General features: G+C 51.7%; 1 protein-coding gene across 1 annotated transcript; it reads right to left on the bottom strand.

Moving 5' to 3' along the window:
* Positions 1-69: 69 nt before the first annotated feature.
* On the bottom strand, positions 70-12980 carry Capn12 (calpain 12). The gene is made up of 21 exons (XM_057754315.1): positions 12744-12980; positions 12015-12084; positions 11768-11886; positions 11456-11589; positions 9294-9462; positions 8637-8711; positions 8450-8535; positions 8248-8322; positions 6476-6639; positions 6156-6391; positions 5779-5790; positions 5401-5609; positions 5083-5125; positions 4946-5005; positions 4318-4375; positions 3927-3997; positions 3766-3828; positions 2732-2810; positions 522-638; positions 379-437; positions 70-298 (listed from the first exon to the last, which is right to left on the bottom strand). Exons 1-21 carry the CDS (start codon positions 12978-12980, stop codon positions 272-274), a joined length of 2163 nt encoding a protein of 720 aa, XP_057610298.1. The 3' UTR covers positions 70-271.
* Positions 12981-25587: the final 12607 nt, after the last annotated feature.

Below are 25587 nucleotides of genomic sequence, written 5' to 3'. Positions count from 1 at the left end.
TGTACCCATGTGTGGATGTGGGCCTTTCTAAACAGGGACTGGCATATGCACAGGCTTCAAAAGGAAAGAAGGCGGTTCTGTTTGGAAGCTCAGGCCCATAATCCCAGTGCTTGAGAAGACATCACCAGAAGAAAGACACCAGTGTCACCACCTGTGCAGGGGTGGGTTGGGACTAGCCCCAGGAGGGTGCATGTCCAGGTTCAGCTTCCACCACTGGTGCCAAACAGGGCAGCTCAGACCTGGAGGAGGGTGGCCTCCCTCAGCTTCTGGCCTAGGAGAAGGTAGCCACCTCCGACCACTGAATAGAAGAGAGAAAGAACCTTGAAGCAGAGGCCTCAAGATGGTGCTGGAACCACCCTGTCCCTCTTGCTAGCTCACCTGTTTGTGGGTCAGGCAGACGACCCCCTCACCACCATCCAGGTGTTGGCTGCAGTGACCTGTGTTTGAGAGGCAGGGTGAGTACCCAGCACTAGTCCTGAGGTACACCCCAGCATACCCACTCAGCCAGGAGCAGCACTCACGGAAGATGCAGGTGAGCCGGGCTGCACAGGACACAAAGCGTTCGAAATCCACTCTGAGCCGGCTGTCCCGGTAGCGGCTAGTAAGGGACTGTGTCAGCTGGTTGTTCAGGTGGAAGCCTAGGAGGAGGCTGTGTTGGTTGTGGTGCTGCTTTTTGTTTGAATTGGGGAGGGCAGGTAGGTGTATGTAGTGTGTGTGCCTGTGCACACTAAAGACCGACTTAGTGTCTTCCTCAGTCATACTCCACTGTGTGATGCAAAGTCTCACTGAAATCCTGAATTCAAACCATTTTCTTTTAGCTAGCAAGTTTCCTCTGGGGGAGTCACTTGTCTCCTCCCAAATGCTGGGCATTTAGGTGGGCTACAGTGTCCCCTGACCTTCACATGGGCACTGGAGATCTGAACTCTGAACTCTGACCCTTATACTTTAATATGTAAGTATTTTACCTAAGCCATATCCCTGGCCCTGTGTTCCGTTTTGTGTTATGTTTAAGCGAGGCTGGCCTCCCAACTCCTTTTAAGTAGCCAAGGATGGTCATCAACTGGTTCTCCTACCTCTACCTTCCAAGTGTGAGATTTAAAGCCTGGGTTTAACTTAGATGTGAGGTGAGCACTCTGCAAATGCAGTCTGGGCTTTATGTTGCTGTTTTGGAATGTTAGAGAGAGAACCTGGGCCTTTGCACATGTTAAGCAAGTGCTATCCACTGCACTGTGCCCTCAGCCCCCCACTGGGGGGACTCTAGGCAGGGGCTCTACCACTGAGCCACACCCCAGCCCCTCACTGGGGGATTCTAGGCAGGCGCTCTACCACTGAGCCACACCCCGGCCCCTCACTGGGGGACTCTAGGCAGGGGCTCTACCACTGAGCCACACCCCAGCCCCTCACTGGGGGATTCTAGGCAGGGGCTCTACCACTGAGCCACACCCCACCCCTCACTGGGGGATTCTAGGCAGGGGCTCTCCTGCTGAACTGCATCCACCCCAAAGCCCTTTGTGTATTTTATGAGACATAAAGTTACTTGACCTACAATTTGCCATCTTGCCTCTGCCTCTCAAGGTACTAACAGTTGCGGCTAGCTTTGTGGTTGTTCCTTCAGAGGCTGGCTGTCTCCCTGCCTGAAACACTGGAGAACCCTGCTGTGTAGTTCTCTTCTGAAGCCACGCCTAAAGTATAGTCATGGGCCTTGTCACCTCTGCTGTAGAATCACAGTGAGGTTTCAAGAAGCTCCAAGGCCTGAGGACTTGTTCCTCCCAGCTTCTATGTGCCCCTTACAGTCCCAATGATAACTGCACAAGTTTGCGCTGTATCTTTGTGTGCTCGCTCAACAACTCCAGGTCCCACCCCACACACAAACACCATGCCTAGAGCTAGGTTGCTTGAGGCAGGTCACTCCCTTTGATGTTCATGTACCCGTTCATATTAACATATGCTGGTCCAGGCCGGGCTGAAGGAAAACCTGGCTAGATGGGGTAGAAGGACCTGAGAGCCCTCAGCCAACCTGTTAGAATTGCTGGATGTTCCTAAGAAGACAATATCAGGTTCCTTCTGTGTGGAACAACCTTTGGTTTGTGCCACTCACTTGGGGTGAGTAGCACAGGACACAGAGAAGGGGGGGATGGACGGATAGGTGATCCAGTGAACTCGTGTCCTCCCAGTCTATCCTGTGTCCTGCTTCTTTGGGGTTCAACACCCTGACCCCCAGCTTTCTACTCTGATGCTTCCGGATAATGTCTTACATGTTCCTGGACTCTTGGCCACTTTCTCCAGATCTCGTACTTGGAGTCTATCTCTTCCACTGGGCAATTGTTCCACCCCCAAATCTCCCTGGCTTGTCATACTTGGTGGTCACAGTTAGAAGCATGGACCCAGCCATCTTCCAGAAGCTTTCAGCAATCCCACTGAAGTCCCCTAACATACATCTCCCCATGGCTTAGGGTCCTGGGTGGGACTTCCTCTGCTGTGATGCAGTAGCCTCGGAAGGTGCTTCGGGATATTCTGTGACTGGAGAATGACTGTCCTTGCATTCCACCCTACACATTAGCCATGTCACAGAAGCAAACACTCCGTTATGTGCCCAGAGCTACCACAGAAGGAAGTTAGTGCTGGGCCTTGGGAACAGCCCCAGTCTGGTTATGGCCACAGGCTGAGGGATGTTCTGAGAGGAGGAGTAGGTGCTGTCCTTACAAGCATCCCGGAAGGTCCCCATCCGTACCTGCAGCATTCAAGGCCAGCCTTAGCTCATAGGAGTTCATTGTCCCAGAGGCATCTTCATCGAACTTGTCAAATGTGGCCTGGAGGGTGAAGAGGCAGATAGATGGGAGGGAATTCCACTCAAATCCCTGAGCACTGATACTGCACTGTGAAGTAGTCAAGAGAGGGCCTCTGAGGCCCCCGCTCCTCTGGCTCCTGGCTGAGGACCACTGCACATGTGTATCTCACAAGACAACAAGCTCCCGGCAGGCCTTTGGGAACAAGTTCAAATCTTTCTATCCACAAAGGCTTAGGGGAGGGCTTAATAGCTGGGGTTATGGTCCCAGGATCCTGCAGCTACTCCTTCCCCCTCGCTTGAAGGAGTACCCATTGGTAGCTAAGCAAAGGCTCCTTGGAGGTGACAGGTCTATAGTCATAGGGCAAAGAAGGAGCTGAGTTAGGAACGGATTCCAACAGAAACCAGCAGCAGCTCTGGATCAGTCTAGTTCCTGCTCTCAGAGGGCCACAGTGGGGTGACAAGAGCATTATATCTTTCTTTTTTCATTATTTACTTAATTATTTATACAATAGTATGCTACTCCGTGTGTGCCCGCACACCAAAAGAGGGCACCAGATCTCATAGATGGTTGTGAGCCACCATGTGGTTGCTGGGAATTGAACTCAGAACCTCTGGAAGTACAGCCAGTGCTCTTAACCACTGAGCCATCTCTCCAGCCCCGCATTATATCTTTTTCACTCCCAAATTGGCATGGGAGGTCCAGTGCTCCATTGGTGGCCCACAGGACATTAGTGTCTAGAGCAGAGGTTCTCAGCTGGTGTGTCGAGAACCCTTTGTGTGTCAGCCCTTTTCTACAGGCACATCAGACATCCTACATATTAGACATTTACAGTTCATAACAGTAGCAACATTATAGTTATGAAATAGCAACATGGTTGGGGTCACCACAACAAGAGGAACTGCATTAAAGGGTCCCAGCATTAGGAAAGTTGGGAACCACTGCTCTAGGAGGTAGCTGGTCCCTACATTCACCTTACCTGCCATACCAGGAGATGGCCCCAGAGTTCCTGGAAGTGGTGTAGGGCCAACCTCCGCCCATGCTGCAGATGAGGACATCTGGTTACAATTAATGTCCCATGAGAGGCAAGAGGGAACCCCAGCATCCCTGTCCCTCCTCCCCATACACTGTTTCACGTACCCCAAAACACTGCACAAGCTGCTCGCAGGTCCGAAGCCCAATCTCTCCAGAAGTCCTGACATTGGCCCTAGCTACAAAAAAGAAATCTGACACCTCTTGCATATGGACCAACATCGCAAGAGCTATGTGGACTAACTCCCGCAGTGGGCATTTATAGAACAGGTGCAGAGTCCACGCCCGACAAAGCCAATAAAGCTGGGGTCCTAAGTCTTTGCACATGGTGCTTCTTAGGGGAAGACGGGGATGGGGGGGGCGTGAGTGATTGTGGCCCTCATGTGACCATGAGACCATAGGAAGCTCAAGCTGAGCCCTGGTTCCCCTTGCATCATGCATAGAGGCTCTGGGTGTACCGCTTCAATTGCAGAGACCCCCCTCCCCTGGCCAAACTCACCAGGCTCCAGAGCGATACTTATTAAGGTCTGCAGCTGAAGTGCATCGAGTTCCTCCTCCTAGTCAAGAAAGAGCTACTTGTGAGGCCACTGGTTCAATCATCTAGCTAATGAAGGCTCTGGGCCAGGCCCTGTGCTCCGTAGTGCTGAGGTAGAGGGTTCAGCTAGAGGAGGCAGGTCTAGCCCCTGGGTGGTCACGACAGCGATGGTTAGGGCTCCATACACTGGCTGTGGGAGCCCACAGTGGACAGATGACGGAGGAGGACACTTAGGAAAGACTCTGGCCGGGGGTCTGAACCTCCAGAGAAAGCAGGGGCAGATGGAGAAAAGCCCGGTGGCAAGGGAGATCGTTGAGCACGCCCAGAGGAACACAAACTGGAAAGCATCATGGAAGTAGAGGGGGACACCCAAAGCCCCAGCATGGTGGCCCAAGTCTGTAACCCTAGCACCTGAAGGAGGCCAACCTGGCCTGCAAGATGCAGAGTTGTTCCAGGGCACCCTGCTCTGCAGTTTTGTTCGTTTCTTTGGTTTTTTTGATTTTTTGATTTTTTTTTTTTTTTTTTGACATATAGGGAGAGAGGGAGCTTTGCATCATTTGGCCACACACCCCAGTCCCGGACCCCTCCTCACCTCTCCAGCCAGCTCCAAAAACAGCTGAGCCAATTCCAGCTCCAGAGGCTTGTAGGGGACCTGTTGGGTGGAGAAGTTCAGTCCCCTCCCAAAGTCCCACCCGCTGCGTCCAGTCCCCGCCCACAGCAGTACCGCACCTGGAGGGCGTCCAGGTCGGCGCTGATCACGTCATCAATCTCCCTGCAAATTAAGGTGGGGGGATGATTTCAGGCGGGGATCTCAGCAGAGGAAGTGAGTGGAGTCAAAGGGCAGTGGGTTTTATCGGGGTGAGGATGGGTGGCAGAGATTCCAGGGAGGGCGTGGCTGGGATGCAAGAGCCGGGCTTTGTGGTCCCCTGAGCGGGATTTGGTACCAGGGGCTAAATGGATGATTCTAGATTGAGGTCCCTGGGCCGGAGTCGGGGTCGGGGTGTCCCGTGTGAGGCTGGGGGCAGGGGAGGTGGGGCACGGGCTCACACGGCGGTGTGGCTGCGTTCCGAAAAGATGCGCAGTGTGAAGTCGGCTTCGTCCCCTACGCGTGAAGCGCTGGGTACCACCAGGTAGTGGCCCGGCGGCAGGCGGCAGCGGCGGCTTACGTCGCGGCGGGCGCAGAACACCGAGCGGTCAGCTCGCAGCAATCCCGGCAAGAGCGCGCGGCTGCGCGGGGAGTCCCAGAGGCCCAGCAGCTGCGGGCGGGGCGCCATGACCACCACCACCACCCCAAACTCCCCACCCAACCCCCTGGTCCTCCACACACACACCCAGACTGTCTAGCCAGGCCCTCCCGTGTCCCTGGTTTTTCAGCGCTGGTCGACCAAGCCCTAGGGTGGGTCTGGGATCGCATCTGAAACCCACCTCCTCGGGAATCTGCAGAGAGGAAAAGTCGGGGAAGTGGGGGGGCGCAATGTGCAGATTCCCCTCCCTGAGCCCCCCCACCCCCACCCCTCACACCGTCCTTTTTTCTCGATCCTTAATATCCCCCCACCCTAATCTCAGATCTAGGTCCCCTCCGACCGCTTCCCCAGCCCTTTCCTTTCCACCTATATCCTCGTCCCTTCCCAGTCCCCTTAGTCACCTCCTGCCCTCTGACTTTTTCTGTCCTTGTCCCTGAATCCGTCTCTCCAGTTCTCTCAACAACAGCTCTCCTCCCTGAACCCCCAGTTCCCTCCTTCCCGTTACAACGCTCGTGTGACCCTCTGCCCCTCCAGACCTCAACTTGACCTTGGCCTCACCTGGAACACGTGGAAGCCCACAGTGAGGTAAGTGAGGCCCCTGGCCCTCAGACACCGGCGGTTGCGCTGGATGAGCGACAGGAGGACCGTACACTTGGGCATGCGGCCTCCCCTCGCTGGGCCCCGCGCCCCTGCTGCTCCCCAACCCCCCCAGGGTCCCTCTTCATCATCTTCATCCTCTTCCTCATCTGGCTCCAGCAGCGTCAGCCGGAACTGGGGATTGGTCCAGAAGGTTTCTGACAGAAGAGAAGGAGGTGGAGTTCCCAGCCTGCCACAGCCCCCGCCCCAGCTTACTTCTCAGGGGCCCCCGCAGGCCTCACCAGCACTGGGCTGGCTCCCGCCGGAGTTGAAACCTCTCACCCAGCGGCCCTGGAAGATGTGGATGTGCCAGCCTCCGCCAGCAGGGCTGGGGCCCAGCACCTCAGGGCTCAGTGAACAGATCTGGACCGTGTTGAAGTGCGTGAGGAAGTCCTGAAGCTCCATCCTGGACAGCACCGACCATGGGAGATGACTAGTCACCCCGGAGTCCAATTTGAGGGACCCCAGAAGTGCTCTCCTGCCACAAAGCTCCCAGTTCCTTAAATACTGCCAATATAAGCTCCGCTCTCCAGAAACCCTGAAGGTCTGAGGCCTTGTCAAGTCATCCGAGTCCTGACAAATGCCCCACCCGCTACTGGGGATATTTAAACTCCCAAATATCTTCAAATTAACTTTAGAAAATCTTCAGGTAGGGGCTGGAGAGATGGCTCAGTGGTTAAAAGCATTGCCTGCTCCTCCAAAGGTCCTGAGTTACATTCCCAGCAACCACATGGTGGCTCACAACCATCTGTAAAGAGGTCTGGCGCCCTCTTCTGGCCTGCAGGCATACACACAGACAGAATATTGTATACATAATAAATAAATAAATATTTTAAAAAAAAGAAAATCTTCAGGTAGGGCGGAGAAGATGACGGAGCTGGTAAAGCCTATCGTCGCAGCTCACCTTTGGTTGCGCGCTATTATTTTTTTTTTAAATATTTATTTATTTATTATGTATACAATATTCTGTCTGTATGCCTGAAGGCCAGAAGAGGGCGCCAGACCTCTTTACAGATGGTTGTGAGCCACCATGTGGTTGCTGGGAATTGAACTCAGGACCTTTGGAAGAGCAGGCAATGCTCTTAACCACTGAGCCATCTCTCCAGCCCCGCGCGCTATTATTTTAACCGTGTATAGGTGTATTACATTTGTTTCTCTGCTTTTGTTAACGGTGCCAAGACATGTGACATTTATTTGAGTAAATAAAATTAACTTGGAGTAAGGAGGCTGAGTCAGCAACTAGCTGACAGGAAGTGGTAGGGAGGAACTACGTGTGCGTGTGTAGCGAGGGTTCTTTAGTGGGGGCTGAGCAGAAGAAAGGCCCCTTTTGGGGGGAGAAAAGGAGAGGAGGACGCCCAGGGGTAGCTACACAGCCAGCAACGAAGGAAGACGCAAAGAAAGACATAGAATAGAGAAAGGTAAAAGCCCAGAGGCAAAAGGTAGATGGGATAATTTAAGAAAAGCTGGTTAGAAACAAGCCACGCTAAGGTTGGGTATTTATAAGTAAGAGTCTCGGTGTTCATTTGGGACTGGATGGTGGGCCCCCAAAGAGTAAAGAGTTAAACAAACAAACAAACAAGAAAACACAGCCTGACAACCGAGTGAAAGGTGGTCTCTCACCACCATGCATTTCTGCACAGATGCAGTAAATACAATGTATATATGGAAAGCCCCAAATGTCACTAAGCCTCCTCAGACGCCCCAAATATGATTCTGTCCTTTTCAATCCCCCAAAATCAGTGTTTCCAAATTCCTTTAGACTCCTTCCATGGGCTAATCATGGTGGGCTCGTGCCTGCAAGTCCTGTATTGGGGAGACTGAGGTAGAAAAATTGGCCTGAGTCTGAGGCTATGCTGGTCTATGTAGTGAATTCTAGGCCAACCCTCTGAAAACAATGCCCTTAACAGTCCTGTTCCTACTGCTTCAGCCCTGACTTGTCCAACCCATGTATTTCTGTGTGTCCTTTCTGTCCTAGTGTCCCTCCCACAGGTAGAGTGGGTCCCCGAGAACTCACCAGAACTCACCGTCCTCCTTTTTCACAAGCAGGGCATCTCGCCACTCAGAGGGAAGCATGTCCCAGCGTGGACAGCTAAAGAGACCAATGTGAGATGTAGGCAGGTGGGGCTGAGCCCCCTCAGCCCATCTCACCTGTCAGCCCCACCCACCCTAAGCCCATCTCACCTACCACCCCCAACCCCCCCCCAAGCACATCCCACCTGTCACTCCAGGGCCCGGACCACTCCACACGGCCCCAGGGGTTCCTCAGCCTCAGCAGCCGCACCTTGGTGAAGCCCAGGAACATCTGAAGACAATGTCGTCAGTGAGGGTGGGGTGGGGGCATCTTCACAGAGGGTAGCATGGGGACACCCCTGTTAGCCTAGCCCAGCAATGGGTGTGACTCACCTTGTGTGTACCTGTGACAGAATACGCATGTCCCTTTACCAGCCCTTCATCTGTGCGGATCTCACCCCGATCACTCTGAAGGAGGACAAGATTGGGAAGCTGGGGTCGGGGACAGGTCAGCTGTCTCTCCAGCCTCCCAGGACAGGTTGGTTAGCTCTCTCTCTAGCCTCCCAGTTCTCTCTCTCTCTCCAGCTCTCTCTCTCTCCCTCCTTCCCTCCCTCCCTTCCTCCTCTTTCTCTGGCCTCCCAGGACTGGTCAGCTTCTCTCTCTGGCCTCCCAACCCTGCTCCATGCTTCCAGCCCAGGAGCTGTGCCAAGGTGCTCAGCGAGGGTGACAAGAGACACAGAAAGGAGAGGGAGAAGCCTGGGCCCTGGGTCACAGGCCTATGATCCCAGCTACACAGAAAGCTGAGGCAAGAAGACCACAAGTTCAAGGCCGATATGGGTAACTTAGACCTGCCTGTCTCAAAACAAAATGTAAAACGGGGGGGTGGGGGGTGGAGGGTGCAGCTTCCCTGTAGAGCACAGACCTAGAATCTACCAGTGAGGATCTAAGGGCCAACAGCAGCAGGTAGGAAAGACAAGACACTCTGCTCCCCTCCCACCGCATCCCTGACTGACGGTCTAGCTGAGGTCCATTTGGGGGCTCGGCTCTCACCAGGGCAGTGGCACCCACAAGGGACTCCTTGGCCAGTGCATGGCGAAGGGCAGCAAAGAGACCTGGAGTGTTTGGTCTCAGGTAGAGGACCTCACCCACGCCTCCTGTAAAGTCCACGAAAGCCTCATTCATGTGACCTCCTCGCATCACCTCGTAGGAGCCATGGAGCCTGTTGGAGCAGGTGTAGGTGGGTCTGAGGCACATAGCAAGATCTCCGTCGTGGGTGGAGGACTCTATCAAGGTGGGGTCCCTAGCAGCTATCCCAATTATGTGTGTGTTTGTGTGTGTGTATAATATATGTGTGTGTATTGGTTTATGTATTAGTTAATGTTTATTATGCTTTGCCTGCATGTATGGCTGTGCACCACATGTGTGCAGTGTCCAGAGGTATTAGGTCCCTGGTACTGAAGTTAGAGACAGTTGTAACTGGGAATCAAACCTGCAAGAGCAGCTACCGCCCTCAACACTGAACCATCCCTCCAACCCCCTCCAGTACACCTCTTGTTTTTGAGACAGGATCTCATTACGCAGCCTTGGCTGGCCATGAACTCACTCTGTAGACCGGGTTTACCTCACACTCACAGAGACCCGCCTGCCTCTGCTGTCAGAGTGCTACAAATAAAGGTGTTCTCTACCACGCTCAGCTTATTTTTTGTTAGTCATGGTATTGCTACACATTCCAGTCTTATCTTGAATTTGTAATCCTCCTGCCTCAGTGTACTCAGTACTGTGATTACAGGTGTAGGCTACCAAGCCTGGCTCAATCCCTGAAATATTCAGAGATGAAGCGGGAAGCTCTAACAGGGTTAGGCCTGTGATCTCTAGAATCAATGCGATACGAGGCCATGGGCCCAGCTGTGCGAGAATTGTCAGCCTTTCATGAATGAACCTTTGAGGCTCTGGAGGGCTATGAAGGCAGGGCCTATGGGGACTTGTCAGGGCTTCCACGGCCTGAGATGGGAGAGGATGTGCTGTGGATGTCTCACGGATCACGAGAGATGGAACGGGGTTCAAGGCCCTTCAGGGAATAGGATTTAGCAAATCCAGAGCCTGATAGATGCATGGGATTTCAGGATCCTTAGGAAATATGGGTATCAGTGGACTTCTAAGAATGTTTGTGGGAGGGCTGGAGAGATGGCTCAGCAGTTAAGAGCATTGCCTGCCCTTCCAAAGATCCTGAGTTCAATTCCCAGCAACCACATGGTGGCTCACAACCATCTGTAATGAGATTTGGTGCCCTCTTCTGGCCTGCAGGAATACAGGCAGGCAGAGTACTGTGTACATAATAAATAAATAAAATATTTTTAAAAATGTTTTAAAAAAAAAGAATGTGGGAAATGTCAAAAGGGGAGACCTTTAAGATTTGAAGATTCACAGATTGGGAGTATGTATCAGTGGTAGAGCCCCTGCCCAGAATCCCCCAGTGAGGGGCTGGGGCATGGCTCAGTGGTAGAGGCCCTGTCTAGAATCCCCCAGTAAGGGGCTCGGCTGTGGCTCAGTGGTAGAGCCCCTGTCTAGAATCCCCCAGTGAGGGGCTGGAGTGTGGCTCAGTGGTAGAGCCCCTGCCTAGAATCCCCCAGTAAGGGGTTAGGGACGTGGCTCAGCATGAACAAGGTCATGGGTTCCATCTTCTGCACGTACACACCCTTCCTAAATTAGCCAGGAGTTGTGCATGCCTGTAACCCATGTCTACAAGAGTCCAACAAAGAAAAGTTATGAGTTTGAGGCCAGTATGGGCTCCCTAATGACTATAAGTAAATAAATAAAGGAGTTTCCACAGCATGGGGATATACTTCAGTTGGTACAGTGTGTGGCTGCCCAGCATGTATGACGCCCGGGTTCAAGCCGCAGCACTACATAAACCTGTAACCCCTGCACTCCTGAGTGAGAGGCAAGGACGTCAGGTTCAGGGCCTCCTTGACTACATAGCTAGTACCCAGGCAGACGAGGCTGCGTGAGGTCCTTTCTCAAGAAAATATCAAATAACATACCAAATAATGAAAGTTCTAGGAGAGTGTTGTGATGCTAGGACCCTGGCTGCTAGGACTTGATTTGGGGTCCTCAGTTGTATGTCTGGAGGACCCCAGATGTCGGTACTCCACATAGCTTGGGGCCTGTTCCTGGGACTTGGGGTGAGAGCTGGGAGGGATTGGCATTCTTACTTGGCATAGGCCTTTTCCAGCAGAGGAGCCCAGAATTCATTCCTCTGTTCCGAGCGCACGAACATCAGCTTCCCCTCACGCACAGGAAGCCTGTCGTCAACCACCACATCCACCCAGCGGCCAAACTGCCAGAGCTAGGGGAAAGAAAGGGCAGGAGTGGGCTCAGCTTCCAGGATGCCTGAGTCCAGTCTTCCTTTCTGTCTACCACTTCCCAAATTCCAGAATCCGAGCCCCCAGGGGAGAACTGTGAAAACAAGTTCATCCTTCTATCACGGGGGAAACTGAGGCATGGAGCGAGGAACTGAGCTCTACCTGAAAATGGAAGACCCCCGCGTATCCATCTTGGAAACTTTGTCCAGGAGGAACCACGCGGTACAGGAGTCTGGGGTACAGTGTCAGGGAGGCGGCAGCCGCAAGAAGCCAGCAGTTTCCTGGGAGGGGATAGGCTTGGATTAGATGAGGAGGGACCAAGGGACCAGCAAACTCAAGAAGACAGGGAAAGATAGAGGGGAGAAAACGGAGGTGTGGAGCTGTCCAGACCCTGGGTCTGGGGGCTCACCCAGGCTTCCCTGACACACATCTGTCCTGCTCATGTCTTCACAGATGAAGTGGGGTTCAGCACAAAACTCCTGGAAGACGAAGACTCTGGTGAAACCAGGAAAGGGAAGACTGGAGCAACTGAGAAGCCAGGTCCCTGACACCTAGGTAATGAGGGCCTGTGGGTAGGAGCTTGGCTTTCCTGAACTCTCCCCGCCCCCAACCTCATGGCTGAGCCTTTTGTTATCCATTCAGCCCCACTTCCTCAGAAGCAGGGTCCAGGCCCAGCCTCTTCCCTCAGACCCAGAAACCTAGGCCCCAGCCCTCCTCCCTCAGACCCAGAAACCCAGGCCCAGACTCTTCCCTCAGACTCAGGGGTCTAAGCCTACCCCTTCTCCCTCAGACCCAGGGGTCTAGGCCCAGCCCTCCTCCCTCAGACCCAAGGCTCCAGGCCCACCCCTCCTCCCTCAGACCCAGGGCTCCAGGCCCAGCCCTCCTCCCTCAGATCCAGGTCCCAGCCCCAGCCCTCCTCCCTCAGACCCAGGTCCCAGCCCCAGCCCTCCTCCTTCAGACCCAGGTCCCAGCCCCAGCCCTCCTCCTTCCGACTCAGGGATCAAGAATCCAGGCCGCACCCCTCCTCCCTCAGACCCAGGAAAGCAGGCCTAGTCCTCCTCCCTTCGACTCAGGGATCAAGAACCCAGGCCACACCCCTCCTCCCGCAGACCCAGGCCCCAGGTCAGCCCCACTTTACATAGGGCCTCTTCCATTCCACCCCTTTGGCCTTCTCTGAGTCGGGTCCCAGCTTGTCATAGCCAAGGGCATCAGGACCAGCAGAAAAGTAAGGGTCACGAAACAGGATCCCGGATTCCAGGCAGGCTGTCCGGATGGCTTCGTAGTTCTGGCCCTTAAAGAGCTGCGGGTCCCTGACTCCAGCCCCGGCCCCGTCCTCCACCAGCTGGATGGTGACCTTCCTGTCGCCACTCTCCATCCGGATACTCTGGACTCACAGATGGACCCAAGCCCTTTAACCTCCTGAGTCACGAGGCGGGGCTTCTGTTCCATTTGTACCCCGTTGGGGGTCTTTAGGCAGCCAGGAACATTCTGCCTTGTTAATATTAATTGGTGGTTTGGAGTGCGATGGAGCAGGGACGCCTCTTCAGTGGTTTCCTCCCTGGGGCGTGGAGCCTTCAGTTGTGGCCAGCTGAGAGCTTAATGACCGGCAGCGCCACGAAAGGTAGGCAGACCTAGAAGGACCAGCCGCCACCACGGGAGTGCGGGGAAGGAGGTCAATGTGGGGGTGGATTTCTGCCTGCTTGTTCCTGTTGCCACATCTCAGCACCACCCCGGCCTCCCGGTTTCCTTGTCTGTCCTTTGGGGAGCAGTGCCTGGTAGGCAGGTGTTCTCTCCTGGAACCACATCCCAGCCCTCCGTTTACTTCTCATTTTCATACACGGTCTCACTGAGCGTCTGAGGCTAGCCACTCTGAATTCTCCTGCCTCAGGCTTCGAGTGATAGATCTGCTCGTGTGTGTTGGGCTTCTGTTTTGTCGTTTTTGACCGAGTCTTATGTAGCCTGCTGGGCTGGGAATCAAACCCAGGGCCTTGTGTGTACTCTGCCGTTTGAGCCAGTTCACAGGGAGACAATCTTTGTTTGGATTTTTTGTTTTGTGTCAGGTCCCCCCCCCCACATAGAGATGACAAGTGACAACACATGCTAGCCCCTTAATGGTTTTCATTTGCTTCTCTCTGCATCTGTGTCTTTGTTTATGCTTGTTTTTTTATTGGGGGAGGGGTATTTCGGTTGCTGGTTTTTTTTTTTTTTTTTTTTTTTTGAGACAAGGTTTAGACCAGGCTGGCTTTGAACCCGCAGGAATCTGCCTGCCTGGAATCAAAGGCATGTGCACCACCCCTAGCTTGCTTCTGCCTCCGATTTTGCCTTTCATTTCTGGTCTTGTCTGTCAACTCCACTTTTTGACACTGCAGCCCACACGCGGCATCCATCACTCACCGAGGATGCAGGATTCCTCCAGGCCTCTCTGCTGGCTCTCAGACAAGTAGACTGTGGTCAGCTAGGTCACCCAGGCAGGACTGACTACAGAAATCCTGCCCTGTGCTCACCCATGCCCAAGATGCTGGGCCCCTTCCCCAGCAACAGATGTAGGCAGATCCCTGGCAATGTAGAACCCCCCACCTTCAGGAGCCTGGTCACCTTGGTGACACTGAGATGTCTCTCACACTTTCAGCAGCCTTCCATCCAACCCCTTCCCTTCCAGCACCATGGCCAACAACAGGGGTTCTGTGAGGCAGAAGGATCGGAAATTCAAGCCTCAGCTACATAGCAAATTTCAGACTAGCCTGGACTACAAGGGACCCTGCAACAAAACAACAAAGAAAGAAAACCCCACAAAGTTTTCTTCCTGTGGAGTTGCCAGGGTCACACAGGCCTCCACATGACAGGTGTCTGATTCAAACCTCAGTCACCGACTTTGTCTGAAGCCAAGTGTATGTGCTCTTCACACTTGTGATTCCAGCGCTTGGGAGGAAGAGAACAGAGGAGCCCGAGTTCCAGACCTGCCTAGGCTGAACGGTGGGGCAAAGGGCTGTATGCTTTGGGCTGACCCACATAAGCGTCAGGTGCCTCCCTTTCTTTAAACAGTAGTGGGTGTCTCTAACTTGCCTTTCACCCTCTCTTCCTGCCTCTTATTTCTGTTTTTGCCAGGGCTGGCGATGAATGCGGGGCCTCCTACATGCTAGTCAAGCCTCTACCACTTCTCTACCTCCCGAACCCACAAGCCTGTCGTTGTTAGATCCCAGCATCCCCTACATGTCGTCCCGTGTGTCGTGTCCCCCCCCCCCCCTCCGGCAATCGGCACACTTAGTGTGTTTAGGAAGGAACCAGTGGCTTATTCTCCAGCCGGTGGCTCTCCTAAAGGCTGGTTCCGCCCCTTAGACTCAGACCCGCCAATTACAGTGCTGCAGTCTCTGGCCACGCCCAACCACGCCCCAAGGCCCTCCTGAGGGAATCTTTGCTAGCCTCTCTCTTTCCGTGGTGTTGCTAAATTAGTTAACACAAACACACACATACACACACAAATTAGTTAACTAAGACTACCTCGGAGAATGAGAGTAACACACAAGCACAGCCAAGCGATGGGTCTGCCTGATGCCCCCGCCCCGCGTACTGGGATTGAAGATGTGCTCCGCACATCCAGCTGTAGTGAGGACTGGAACGGATTATCCAGTAGTGGAGCTGTATCGGCCACCTCCTGCTCTTAGCAGCTGCCAATACCCACCAGACAGAACTGATGCGTGCATAAGACAAATTTCTCTGAATTCGGGGCATTAAGCCTGTCCTTAAAGGCTGCGAAGTAGTTCCGTTGGTAAAATTCTCGCCCAGCATGTAAGAAGCCCTGGGTCTCAACCCGACACTGAATAAACTGGGTTCAGGGTGCACAGCTTTAGTTCCAGCACCCGGGAGGCGAAGGCAGGAGGATCAGCAAGGCCATTCCCGGTAACAGATGGAGTTGGCCTCACGGGTTTGGAAATGAAGGACGAATGGTGAGCAGAGCTTGGATGAAGTGGCTCCAGGTGACACAGGCAGGCACAAGCACAGCCACACAACCTGTTCTGTGAGTCGATGAGGTTGCAGATTTGTGCTCTGAATGTACCTTTCATACAAGGTTCATTTGAGGTCAACTTGACCGTGTCCTTGGGAAACCCTACTGTGACAGTCCTGGAGGCGGCTTCAGGGACTAGTGAAGGCAGGATCAAGACAATGCACACCATCCCCCAAGATGGACCACATCCCTGCACTCTACTCAAAGTAGGGCAGAAGTATCTAAAATATTTTTGCTTTTTAAAATTTATTCATTTTTTTATTTTATGACCATTGATGTTTGCCATGGGTGTTGGGTACCCTGGAACCAGAGTCAAAAACAGTTGTGAGCCGCCATGTGAGTGCTGGGATTTAACCCGGGTCCTCTGAAAGAGCAGTCAGTGCTCTCAACTGCAGGGCCATCTCTCCAACCCTGAATCTAACACATTTTAGCCAGCGTTGCACACAGACTCAAACAATTTGAACTCATTTTTAACATCTGCCCTGCCGATTCATAAGTCACTGAGCACACGAGTGGAGACTGGTTCCTGAATTCCTCCATGGCGGCTCAGTAAGGCTGCTGCTTCTGAGAGCAGAACGGTGGAATCTCTGGCCATAAATGCCCTTTTAGTTTTTTTAAAGGGTAGTGTGAGGGGCTGGAAGTATGACTCAGGGGTTCAAAGCACTTGCTGCTCTTCTGGAGGCCCTAGATTTGGTTTCCAGCATCCTCGTGGCAGCTCACAACTGTCTGTAACTCCATCCAGGGGTCTTATGCTGTCTTATGACCTCCTTTAGCACCTGATGCAAATACATACGAGCAGGTGAAACGCTCATACACATAATCTTCTCAAAAAATGACATTGTGTGGGTTAGGCTTGGTGGCACACACTTTTAATCCCAGCACTGGGGTGTCAGAGGCAGGAGGATCGCTGTGAGTGAGTTCAAGGCCAGCCTGGTCTACGGAGCAAGTTCCGTGCCAACCAGGGCTCCATATCCTCCTGCCTCACTGCTGAATGCTGGAATCATGGAAGTGTGCCACCAAATCCTGTTTCCCAGTTGGCTTCCCTGAGACAACTGCTTCCACACTGAGACAACTGCTGGCCCCTGGCTGGTGACTTAAATGACAAATACTTACTTACATTACCGTGACATAATAGATCGAGTTCCTGGGAAACAGACTCTGAGGGGTAGCTGTGTCCAAGAGGAAGTGGGAGGCAGGGCTAGCTGGGGAGAAAAGCCGACACCTAAGCTGGGATGTGGCTCAGCAGAAGCCTGCTCAGCATGCATGAAGCCCTGGGTCCGACCCCCAGAACTTGTTCCTCTGGAAAAGCAGCAAGTGTTCTTACCCAGGGAACTCCAGCCCTGAATGAATTAGAATGAATTAGCTTTTACGATGTGGTCTCAGGTAGCACAGGCTGACCTTGGGCCCACCAGACAGGCAGGATTCCTGAATTTCTGGGCTCCACCTCCTGAATGGATTACGGGTGTACCGTGCCAGCTTCGTGAAGACAGCTAACCCAGGGTTTGCACCCTCGAATGCTGGGCTACACCTTCAGTCCTCATTTCAACTTTCTTTCTTTCTTCTTCTTCTTCTTCTTCTTTTTTTTTTTTTTTTTTTTTTTTTTTCGAGACAGGGTTTCTCTGTAGCTTTGGAGCCTGTCCTGGAACTAGCTCTTGTAGACCAGGTTGGCTTCAAACTCGCAAAGATCCACCTGCCTCTGCCTCCCTAGTGCTGGGATTAAAGGCATGTGCAACCTGGCTCCTCATTTCAACTTTCAGTCACCTCATAGGGACTATGCATATTCATGAGGCAGAGAAGGGCTTCTAGAACCTCAGCTCTGCTCTTGAGAGCCAGGATTCTAACCAGATCTGGAGGCTTGGTGTGTCTATACAGCCAGCGTTAAGGAAGCTGAGGCAAAGGGGCCATGAGTTCCAGCCAGCCTGGGCTACAGAGAAAAGCCTCGCTGAAAATAAAAATTAGAGAGAGAGAGAGAGAGAGAGAGAGAGAGAGAGAGAGAGAAGGAAAGAAAGAAAGAAAGAAAGAAAGAAAGAAAGAAAGAAAGAAAGAAAGAAAGGAGGGACGGAGGGAGGAAGGATGAAGCCGGAGCACAAGGAGCCAGGGTTTGTTCAAGGGCCGCCCCTGAGAAGACAGAGCACTGTTGTCATGTTGTCTCATAGTCCCATCTTGGTACGTGGGAGACAGGGTGTCCCTCAGTCAAGATACTTCTCTTCTCCTGCGTCTCTGGTCAGAACGTCACAACTGACCTTGACCTCCTGGGGTCTGATACAAACATTTAGCTGAGCTAAGCAGACAGGCTCCATTGGATGCAGCAGCTTGAGGACCAGGGAGAGACGCTAGACTCAGACGCTGTCTGAGGTCAGTGCGAACCTGGCTTCCGGAGGCTTCAAGGACGGTTAATTAGCAGTTAATATCTGCATTATTTGGCTACTCTTTACAACGGCAGAATGGAAGCAAATATATCAGTCTGTCAAGGAGCAGAAGCAGCCTCTTTTATATCGCGTGTGTGTGCATGTGTGTGAGTGTGTGAGTGTACATTGTGTGAGAGGGTTGTGAGTGTGCATGTGTGTGAGTGTGTGAGGTATGTGTGCATGTGCATGTGTGTGAGGTATGTGTGCATTGTATGAAAGTGTGTGTGAGATATGTGTGAGGTGTGTGTGACTGTGCATGTGTGTGAGGTGTGTGTGCATGTGTGTGAGAATGTGCATGTGTGTGAGAATGTGCATGTGTGAGGTGTGTGTGAGGTGTGTGTGAGTGCATGTGTGTGAGTGTGTGAGGTGTGTGTGAGTGCATGTGTGTGAGTGTGTGAGGTGTGTGCGTGTCTGTATGGTTTCTGTGTGTGGTGTATGAGTGAGCTCTGTGTGTGTGTGTTGTATATATGAGTGTATTGTTGTGTGTGAGACTGTGCAGTGTGTGTGCATGCACTTGCATATGTGGAGGCCAGAGCAGAACATGGGATGTCTTCCTCTGTTGCCCTCCACCTTCCTGCTTTGAGACAAGGTCTCTCAGTAAACCAGAAGTTAGCCTGTTTCTGATAGGCTGGACTGGCCAGAGAGTCCTCATAATCCCCCTGTCTCAGGCCCCATTGCTGGGGCTACAGGCAGGCATGACTAAGTCTGGTTCTGTTCTGTTCTTTCTTTTTTCTTGTGTTGTTGGTGATGGTGGTGATAGTGGTGGTTTTTCAAGTCAGGGTTTCTCTGAGTAACCCTGTCCTCGAACTCACAGAGATCCTCCTACCTCTGCCTTCTGAGTGCTACCAGGCCTGGAAAAGTCTGGCTTTTTATGTGGGTGCTAGAGATTCAAACTGAGGACTTGGAGCTTCCAGAGAAAGCACTGTTGTCTAGTGGGCCAAATCCCCAACCTCTAAAGTGTGTCATTTTAATTCATAGAAAGCATTGTTTGTTTCTTGGTTGTGTGGAGGATTGGGTGTATGCACATGGAAGTCAGCACACCTGGGTGACCCTCCTGTCTTTGCCCCCGAGTGCTGGGGACCCAGGCCATGACCACTGGGGTATTTTTGGGTTTTTTGGTTTTTGTTGTTTGTTTTAAAGTGTGTGCAGGGATCTGAGCATGCTCGCACTCTTACCCACTGAGTCATCTCTCCAGTCGTTTGGTTTATTTTTTTTTTAACCAGGGTCTCACTTTGGCCTCAAGCTTGTGGCCTCCTAGCCTCGACTCCCAAATGATGTAAGAAAGTAGGAAAGTGTCTCTCTCCCTGTTCCATTCCTTCATTCCCTCCATCTCCTCCTCCTCCCCTTTTTCCTCCTTTTTTTTTTCTTTCTTTCCACAGAGATTCACAGAGCACAGTTTGGCTATGGACTTGCAAACCAGCCTCAAATTTTCAATGTAACCCAAGGCTGACCTAGAATCCCAGGTCCCCCCAAGTGCTCTCATTTTATAGGTATGTGCAAGCTGGCCTCGAACTCACAGAGATCCACTGTCTCTGCCTCCTGAGTGCTGGGATTAAAGGCGTGCGCCACCACTGCCTGGCTTTCTTTCAGTTTCTTATAAAAAACGGGACTGGTGAGAGATGGCTCGCCGGTTACTGCTCTTCCAGGGGACCCAAGTTCAAATCCTAACAACCACACCGGTAAGCCCACAACCAAATGTAACTCCAAGGGAACCAAGCCCCTCTCCTGGCCTCCTCAGGTGCCCACATACACATGGCACACACTCACACAGAAGCACACATACACCATACATTTTAAAAATACACAGAAGTTGAGCACGGTGACACATGCTTTAACCCCAGAACTCAGGAGGATTTGAGCAGCCTGGTCTACAGAGTGTAACGGGCCCCAGACCTTTTTAGCATAGCTGACTCCATGATGGACATGCTACTCAGGCTGTAAAGCTCAGCACATGGACAGCACCACCTGCCAACTAAACAGAGCCAAATTCATCAACGCCCACAGGGACTCTGTAAAGAGGGTGTAAACACCAGTGCGTCGCGGCTTCTGCAGCTGTGCTTCTGGCTGACGGCTCTTGTTAACTGAAGTGTCAGCCCAGAGCCCGGTTTTGGTGCTTGAAAGCTCGCTCTGAGGAAGGCTGGAGCTACACTGGGGTCCCAAACAGCTTTCTACTGGCTCAGACCCATGTCTGGGCAGTCTTCTCTGGTGAATACCCCACAATATCTCTGGAGGGTCCACCGAGATCCCAGAGGCCAGACCTCAAGACACTGGGGTCTCAGAGCCCATTGAAGGCAGGAAGAGTACGGTGGTCAGGGAACTCTGGGGGTGGGGAAGCTGAGGTGTTCCAGGTCCCCAGGAGTTCTTTTTTTTCTTTTTTTCTTTCTTTTTTTTTTTTTTTTTTGGTTTTTTCGAGACAGGGTTTCTCTGTGGCTATGGAGCCTGTCCTGGCACTAGCTCTTGTAGACCAGGCTGGTCTCGAACTCACAGAGATCCGCCTGCCAGGAGTTCTTTTGATCAGTTGCTGCCTAAAGCTTTAGAGAGGTCTGACACCTCCATCCCAAAAGGAAACAAATTTGAAAGTCACCTGGTCTGTCACCTCCAGAGGTGAGTCTGGTTCAGGTGCCTTCTGTTTGGAAACACAGGCGAGGTCGGACATGGCTGCTAATTCACATGAGACACCATGGATCCCTCTGTTTAGGTGTGTGGTTGTGTGGTGGCCACCCCTCATCCTCTCCTCTCTCTCTCTCTCTCTCTCTCTCTCTCTCTCTCTCTCTCTCTCTCTCTCTCTCTCCTTGCATGTGTTTCTCTCAGTTTTGTTTCACTGTATTCGCCAGTGGCTTTCTCTGGTGTGAGACCCTCCCCCACCCAACTTAAGACCTGTGCCCAATCCCACCGGAGACCCAAATCCTTTTGACTCTGCCAGATCATCCAGAGAAACCCAAAAACCCTCCACCTGTCCCACGATGGAAACAGGATCTCTTGTTTGTTTAGTTGCTTGGCTCCTGCTCACAGTCAGGGTTGGTCTCTGTGAAGAGGTGGGAAGGGGCTTGGTCTCTCACCCACAATCCCCTCCCATCTGAGATGAGTGCACACAGGGAAGGGGAGGGGTTTCCCCAGGTGAGCATTCCCTCCATCCCTGCCTGCTCTATGCAGCCTCAGAGAAGGTGGAAATTTCTCCAGGGCTCAGCCCTAAGGAAAAAAGAAATCTCCACTCCTTTCTCTTTCATGATTTATGTCTGTTTGTAAACCAATGATCTGTATAATTGGAAAACTCAAAACCCACCATTCTCTGAAAGAGTAAAAACAAAACAAAACAACCACCACCACTAACAACAAAACTGGCCCTGGGCTGGACGGGTGGGCAGGGGTAGTGCTGCCAGACAGTGTGACTCGGACAGAAAAGATTTTCCCTCCTGTTTAACACTGACTGAGGAGACTTTAAGCAAAATCCACTAGATCCTTCTTAAACCATTAAAGACCACTAAAGAGCAGGCCTTGGTCGCCCACTTGGTCCCCGATAATAGAAAAAAGTTATAAAAGTTAAAAAAATGTTTTAAGGTATAAGTAGTTCCTAGTAGCTCGAAGGAGGGTTAACAACAGGGAACTGATTAGGACAAGACCTTTGCATAAACTGAAAACCACACCTTGTCTGATGAGAGACAGATACAGTTAGACTCACGGACACCCACCGTCATCATCACCTTCTCTGATGATGACATACAGACTCATGTTGACTGAGGTTTCTGTCCCACCAGGTCCCACAGCCGCTTAGTTCCAATAAACACACAGAGGTCTACATTGATTATAAATGGATTGGCCTCTTAGCTCAGGCTTCGTATTAACTCATAACATATATTAACCCATAATACTTGTCTATGTTAGCCATGTGGCTTGGTACCTTTTTCGGCGAGGCAGTCACATCTTGTTTGCTCTGTGTCTGGCTTCCTCTGTGTCTCGGTGACAACTGCAGACTGACTCTTTGCTCTTCCCCGAATTCTCCTGTTCTGGTTGCCCCGCCTCTACTTCCTTTCTGGTGTTGATAGCTCCACCTTTACTTCCTGCCTGGCTACTGGCCAATCAGCATTTTATTAAAAATAATACAAGTGACCGGATCAAAGACCATTTTCCCACAGCAGACTCACAGACACCCACCATCACCACCACCTTCTCTGCTGAGACACAGACTCAAAGACACCCACTGTCACCTTCTCTGCTGATGACACTCAGTTAGACTCAGACACATCCAGAAAAATGTAGGTGTCTCCCTCTACAGAAGAAGATCTCTGAGCTGAAAGTGTTTTCTCCAATTAAAGGATACAGTTGAACTATCTCTCAGATTGACAACAAAGATCCCCAGGGTTATGGACAGAAACCAACCCTCCAGGATTGGCCCAACACCAAGCTCCTAAAATTGTTCAACTAACCAGCTCAGCTACCTCTGTCTAGATTAAACAGTAGCCAATGGCCCTGGAAACAAAGGGGGAAATTGCAGTCCATATTTCCTGGCTCGGAGAGACGAGCATCCTGGGGCCCTGCCAGTCACCCTGAAATACAGCTCTCCTGCTTATGAAGAAACTTGGGACCTCTGACTCTCATGAGGCTGGTTCTTCTGGAGAAGCCGGTGTACACTGTCTTGGACCTGAAGGATGCATTCTTTAGCCTCCCATTGGCAAAGGTGAGTCAACCCATCTTAGCTTTTAAATGGACAGACCCCGAGGGAGGTTACAGTGAGCAACACATCAGGTCCAGGCTGCCCCAGGATTTAAGGAAACTAGACACAGACCTCCTATCCTTCCCTTAGAGATTTCCTGGGCCAACAGATTTCCTGGGGGACTCCTACAAGAGTTACAGACCTTGAGCTACACAGTATTAGCTAAGAAGCCCAATTTTGCACATCAGAGACAAAAGGAGCCTGTCTCAGAGTAGGATTGCTGCCATCCTTCAGATCCCAGCTACTAAGACTAAGAGACAGGCTCAAAGCTGAGCGGTGGTGGCGTACCTTTGATCCCAGCACTCAGGAGGCAGAGACAGACAGGTCTCGGAGTTTGAGGTCAGCCTGGTCTACAGAGTGAGTTTCAGGACAGTCAAGGCTACACAGAGAAATTCTGTCTCAAAAACAAAACAACAAAAACAAGCAATCAAACAAAAACAGAGTTCCTGGGGGCTGGAGAGATGGCTCAGTGGTTAAGAGCATTACCTGCTCTTCCAAAGGTCCTGAGTTCAATTCCCAGCAACCACATGGTGGCTCACAACCATCTGTAATGAGGTCTGGTGCCCTCTTCTGGACTTCAGGCATACACGCAGAAAGAATATTGTATACATAATAAATAAATAAATATTTAAAAAAAACAGAGTTCCTAAGTACAGTTGGACATTGCTGCCTCTGGATACTGGGGTTTGCAGAAATAGCAAGGCCTCTGTGTACCAGCACAAAGAGGGTCACTGAGCCCCTGTCTTGGACTGAGACTAAACAAAAGGCTTTTGAGGCCTTATTTTTTATTTATTTATTTTTGTTTTTTTTCGAGACAGGGTTTCTCTGTGGTTTTTGAAGCCTGTCCTAGAACTAGCTCTTGTAGACCAGGCTGGTCTCGAACTCACAGAGATCCGCCTGCCTCTGCCTCCCAAGTGCTGGGATTAAAGGTGTGCGCCACCACCACCCGGCCGGTGTTTGAGGCTTTAAAAGCAGCTCTGACCTCAGCTCCAGCCCTAGCACTTCCAGATGTCTCGAAACCTTTTCATCTGTCCATGAATCAAAAGACAAAATGGGGCTTTAACCAAGCTTTAACCCCCAGGGCCATGGAAACACCCCATGACATACCTGTCCAAATGACTGGACCCTGTCACTACAGGTGACCCACCTGTCCAAGAGCTGCGGCCGCTTCTGCCAGATTAACGAAAGAAAACAAGTTAACTCTGGGCCAGGATCTTGTACTCACAGCACCCAGGACACAGTGGAAGCCCTCAGAGGAGCACCAGATCATTGGCTGTTGAATGTGTCACCCCATACCAGGCCCGACTCCTGGCCTACCCTGGAATCAGGTTTGAGGACCCCACCATCATCACCTTGGCTACCCTCTGAGCTGATGACACAGGTGCCCATCCGTGACTGTCACAAGATGAAAGATGAGACCAGGTGGGTACGTAGGAGCTGTAGGAGTTACTTTAGCTGCACTGGTTTGGGTCTCAACCAGGGACCTTAGCCCAGAGAGCAGGAGTGATTGATCTGACCCAGGCCCTCAGATGGGGAAAAGGAAAGTCCACCACCATATACACATGGACCATCAGCCAGTGTGCTCTTACTGCCGGATATGCCCACGGTGTGATCTTTAGAGAATGATCCTTCCTAAGGGAAAAAAGACATCAAAAAGCCTTGGTCCTCCTAGATGCTCTTTGGCTTCCCCTCCAAATTGTTGTCCCCCGCTACAGAGCCTAAAACCAGTGGAGTCTATTGAGGCCCTGATGACCACAGCCCAGCTCTGCCTGAGACTCTGTGTAAATAAAAATGGACAGCTCAAACCCACAGGTCAGTGGAGGACACCACAGGGGAATTCAGTTTTCCCAGAAACAACCTGCGGGACTCTGGTACTGACCTTCACCGGGCTGTTCATCTGGGGCCCACAGAACTTTCTGAGTCGCTCAGACCACGGGATGTTCTACCTAGAGTGGACAGCCTGGTGCGGGGGTCTCAGCCAGATGTCAGGTTTGTGCTCACAAAAATCCAGAACAGGGAGCCCTTCCCCAGGAAGGAATCCAAATAAGAAACCAGCACCCTGGCGAACTCTGGGAAAACAGACTTCACCAAGATACAGTCTGTCAGGAGATAGTATAGGCACTCACACATAGATACATTCACTTCCCAGACCGAAACTTCAAATAGTAGCTATAAAGTTCCTTTAGAAATTGGTCCATTATTTGGCCTCCTCCCAGCAATGGGATCTGGCAATGTCTGGCTTTCATAGCCAAAAGCATCTCAATAGCTAAAACTTTAAACATAGATTTAAAAAAAACTTCATTGTGCAAATAGACCTCAGAGTTTCCGGCAGGTAAAAAGAATGAACAGAACGTTAAGAGAAACTAACTGAAGAGCCCAGGAATAGGATATAGAAACGAAGGGTTCGGTCCAGGAATATAGGAATATAAAGCCGTAAGCCCAAACACATTTTGGGAGAAAATAAATAAATGAAGCTGGCAGCCACTGTTAACCTTTAACAAACCCTTTCTGCCTTAAGTTCAGACATCTGGCAGCCAGGTGGACAGAGGTAAACTTTGAACAATTGTCTCTGCCTCCCAGCTTCCCTGCTAGGCAGGTACTGGGACAAAGGTCAGCTTCTAATGGTTGCCTCGATGGGACCCTCTGCTCACATTCCCTTAACTTCTAACTGCCCCTACGTGACTCTACTCTCTACCTCGCATTCTTTCGGGGACAGCGAAAAGCGGTTGTGTCAGCCACAGGCTTTCGCAAACATCCCGAGTTAACATCCTAACGTCCTAAGACCAAAAGCTGTAAAACTCTAAATGCAATGTGACTTAAGCCTGACCTCGAGGCTGTAAAAGCCCTTTGACCCACACCT

Source organism: Chionomys nivalis, chromosome 2 (genome assembly GCF_950005125.1).
Source record: "Chionomys nivalis chromosome 2, mChiNiv1.1, whole genome shotgun sequence".
NCBI lineage: Eukaryota > Metazoa > Chordata > Mammalia > Rodentia > Cricetidae > Chionomys > Chionomys nivalis.
The sequence above is the reverse complement of the archived record's forward strand: the minus strand, read 5'-3'. Positions and strand labels throughout refer to the sequence as shown.

Coding starts and splice junctions, on each gene's coding strand:
- Capn12 (XM_057754315.1), bottom strand. CDS start 12,980: ATGGAGAGTGGCGACAGGAAGGTCACCATCCAGCTGGTGGAGGACGGG. Junction 6,640..8,247: donor AAGGAGGACGGTGAGTTCTG/GTGAGTTCTCGG, acceptor GGTGCTGTCCAG/GATGGAGCTTCAGGACTTCC. Junction 3,829..3,926: donor AGCTTGTGCAGTGTTTTGGG/GTACGTGAAACA, acceptor CCTCATCTGCAG/CATGGGCGGAGGTTGGCCCT.